Raw genomic sequence first — 4167 nt, 5'->3', positions numbered from 1 at the left:
TCAAAAGATTGTGTTGTTAAATTTACGGAAGAGAGCCCCTTATCGTGAAAAGTAGCCATTTTTCATAGATAAAATACTGATGCTCAGGATGTTAGTAGCGCGCGTGAAAAATCAAGCGTGAGCTAAAAGTTCACAATGCTTACTTCAATTTATCTTGTCTCAGTATTTTCGTGGCTGTCACAATGGTCTTCTAGGCTTTTTCAATGTGATATATAACCCGCAACAACAGAAGGGTTGAAATTTGCTGCTTATAATTTCTTCGCTTTCTGCAGGTTATTTCCAAAACGAAAACAGCAATGATGGCGTCGCTGTCTACTCTAATCTTCCTTCTTTGCTCTTCCGGTAAGTAGAAAGTTTATAAAGGCTACATGTCGCATTATTTTAATCACCATGATAACTTCCAGGCGCATCAAAATTTCTAACGTAGATGCCACTGAACTATGTTTCAATAGCTGCCGCGGGGAAATGTTATAGCGACGATTATCACCCACAATTTTCTCATTCTTTGCAGAAATAATCAGATAATTACGCCAAAACATTCTTGAGTGTATTGTATCACTTGATTACTAACATCGACATTTGGGTGCAAAAATTAACAGGAACTGTTATCTTGGCAGCTTGCAAGTAATTACATCCTCAGCTGAATAAATATACGAACATTTTTCAGTTACCTTCCTATCTGTTTATTTCTTTGTTACACTTATAATCTACCAATGAAAAATGTCAAAGAGATTGGTGATTCGTGATTGCCTAGCTTCTTAAATACGTGTGCAGTACGCGTTGCTTTCGAAACCTCACGTAAGTAGCCACCACAATATAAAATTGTTATCTGCGCCCGCCTTAACTCGTTTCAGGCGTTTTTAGCGCCCTTCCGCAAGACTCGAACAATTTCATCGACATGGTGCTCAGAGACAGACTGCCCGGTGAAGTTCGCAACCGGAACCTCGACCCTGCGCAGATACCGAACTTCGACGTCAAGGTCAAAAAGACATTCGTCACGAACCGAGACCTGAAGGTGGACTTCACTTCAGGCCTCGTTCGTGGTCTATCGCAATTGAGACGTCGGGGTGACTGCGGTGCTCCCGCCTGGGAGGCCGCTAACACGACCTTTGGTTGCCACGTGTCCCTCGATGGTGTTCGCGTCTCCTACAAGGCCAAGGCAAAGGGCCACAAGGTCCTTGGCTCAACCAACTACGACGTCGACATGTTCGTTGAGAACACAAACTTTTTCGTCCAGATCACAAGCGCCCGATGTAAGTTCAAAAGGAACCAGTGTCAAACACTTAAACTAAGCAGAAAACGAAAAAGAAATGTGTCATATCCTAGATGGGACAAAACGATTCTGATGAGTGCGAAAAATAATCAAAAGGTGTCATTGTGTACAAAATATTAGCGCAATTGTTGGACGGTTCATTAAAGATAAATAACGGGGTTTTATTTAGCAGTGCTTTCTCCCTTGAGAAGAGAGAAAATGTCGTGATCCTGCTGTTCTAAGGCTGTCAAATGGGGTTACGCATAATTAATAGCACACGCTATTCAGTCAGTGTCGCAGAGAGCATCACTATCTATCTATCTATCTATCTATTCTATCTATCTATCTATCTATCGATCTATCTATCTATCTATCTATCTATCTATCTATCTATCTATAATCTATCTATCTCTCTATCTATCTATCTATCTATCTATCTATCTATCTATCTATCTATCTATCTATCTATCTATCTATCTATCTATCTATCTATCTATCTATCTATCTATCTAAGTGTGCGCGTGTGTGCGTCTTACAAAGTAATACAATGCAATCTGATTACTTTTGCTTCCAGCGGTTCCCGCCGTCTTGAAGACCTTAAGCTTAAATTCACTGGAGCTTAAGATAAGTGAAAGCACCAAGCTGGGCCTCAACAACCAGCGCAGGAAGAAGTACCTCGATGCGATCAGGTCCCGTATCCAAGATCTACTGTCTGCACTTCTGTACGGCAGTTTCCGGGAGGCGCTGAACCAAGCTGTCAGGACCGGGGTCGCACCATTCCCCTGATTGTCACCGACGTATATACGACGTATCATTCACAATTTGGCGAGTGCATAACAATTGCCCGGGTCACAAAGGTTGTGGAAAAAGTATAAAAATGCGTTAGCACTTTAAGCTTGTACGTATAAAACGACAGAGCAATAAAACCAAAGAAAAAGAGAGACGGCGTCTTGTCGCTTTTGCCTCACCTTTTTCCTCCGCATTTTAATTTCATGTTATGGCAGGTAACTTCGTCGAAAAGGGCAGTTTGACCGGAGTCATAGAATAAATTGCGAAATGCAACTATTGCTGTCACCTTGTCTTCCCTTGTAATTTTCGTGGCATAGGACATTTCCCATGTTACCGTGCCTATAAAAATTGCACTGACATATAGTCTTTAATATTCGACTAGCACGAATTCGCGTTATTCAAGTGCTTTGCTGAACAGTATTCTGCTGCACTGCCAACATTTAGCACGCATTAGACCTGCCTGGTTCAAACAGCGGCTATTACCTAAGCAGGGCACTGAAACTTGTGTACTAAAACTCACATTTATGTGGCGAAGAAATAGTGTCCACCCAATGTATGCACCACGGCATTTGGTAACGCGCTTTAAGCCCTATCATCACAGTGCAGTTAACACATCTTAGCTTACATACGTTCATTAAAAGAAAGATTTCATCATTTTCATGTGGCACATAATGCTATTTATATAACGACTAACTGTGTGAGTGCGTATGTCCCGACAATTCACTTTTCGAGCACATATTCTCGGACATCAGGTATACCCTGGAATACATAGATTGTTCCTGTCTGTAAAGGGCACCGGTCAGCATGTAGTTAATGGTTTTATTCCAGCAAGTGTGTGCCTCTAGAGACAAGTTTCGCGCTGTACGTCAGCCCACTCTTCCTATGCCTCCCTAACGAACTAGTATGTGATGTACAAAGTAGAAAGCCTTAAATAAATTCTGATAATGTTCTCCTTTTGACACATCTTGTATGTGTGTTTCTCTTGATAAACATGCATAATACTTATGACGCAAGCAGCTAACAGCCGCAAGTAAGGAAGCCTTTCACGTGTTATGCGCTACCACTGCTTCTTTGTGAAAAATATACGCGTCGTTCAGATTTTAACGTAGACGTGTATCTGCTACTTGTTTTCTCCCGGATTTCTTAACGATCAGCTCTGCAATATCGGGCAAAAAAAAACAAAGCAAAAATTCTCTGTGAGAACAGCTTTTTCTCGCATGAGTTAGACTGAATATTTTGCCACTTCACTCAACGTCATATATTAAGAAGCGTTTCGCAGTGTGTTCCAGCTATAGAGCACGAAGACTTGAAAAAGAGGAGCTGCTTTAAGCGGAAAAAAGACATAGTAAATATTATCCCAAGTACACTGGAGTAACTTTTTGCTAGTGCTGTTTAATTATATCATTTAATAAATTTTGTAACTCATGAAGTACTCTGCTGATTAAGCTATGGTCATTGAGGCATCTGTAGGTATTTTCAAGGTACACGTGATGGCGATATTCTCAGCGTCGCAATTTGCGAATAATTTTTTTTCCGCCGACAAGAGAAGCCCGCGAAATTTGAAAAATACCAGGTGTCTACGCTCCCACCGGCATAACAAAGCAACGCCCTCAATTAACTTTAAAGCAAGCAACTGTTTTGCCTGTCATGCACCGTCAGTGACAGCGTGGCGTACCTTTACAATATTACGAAATGAGAGCCAGCAGCATACAATGCATTTTTCAGCGATTCCTTCGACTTGATCCCCCTCCACGCTTGCCATTCATATATCTCACGGCCAGCTGATGCCACAGATAACGCGGCTGGAGCACTGTTCAGATGACGGATTGATTTTTTTCTGTTCGCTTTTGTTGCGAAAACGATCAAATAATAGCTATCCGTGCTCTTTATAAAAGCTACAACAACACCTAACTAGTTCCATGCCAAGACCATAACGACACGTTGCTATTGTCGGGGCGTGAGAAAAAACTCACAGGGTCTCTTATACACTCACCTAAGACGACCAGAAGGCAAAACCTCACAGGGTCCCTTACACACTCACCTAATACGACTGAAGGCAAACGCCATCTTTTTGAGAGCGCAGCTCTCGGCGCTTGATCCTGCGTTAAGTGGCGTCGCCGTCGATG

General features: G+C 42.0%; 1 protein-coding gene across 1 annotated transcript; it reads left to right on the top strand.

Annotated features, from left to right (window-relative positions):
• The first annotated feature begins 837 nt into the window (after nucleotides 1–837).
• Nucleotides 838–2073, top strand: LOC119391384 (uncharacterized). The gene is made up of 2 exons (XM_037659066.2): nucleotides 838–1253; nucleotides 1827–2073. Exons 1-2 carry the CDS (start codon nucleotides 899–901, stop codon nucleotides 2036–2038), a joined length of 567 nt encoding a protein of 188 aa, XP_037514994.2. The 5' UTR covers nucleotides 838–898; the 3' UTR covers nucleotides 2039–2073.
• The last annotated feature ends 2094 nt before the right edge of the window (nucleotides 2074–4167 follow it).

This window comes from Rhipicephalus sanguineus, chromosome 4 (assembly GCF_013339695.2).
Source record: "Rhipicephalus sanguineus isolate Rsan-2018 chromosome 4, BIME_Rsan_1.4, whole genome shotgun sequence".
Classification (NCBI taxonomy): Eukaryota; Metazoa; Arthropoda; class Arachnida; order Ixodida; family Ixodidae; genus Rhipicephalus; species Rhipicephalus sanguineus.
This window is presented reverse-complemented; position numbering and strand designations above follow the sequence as displayed.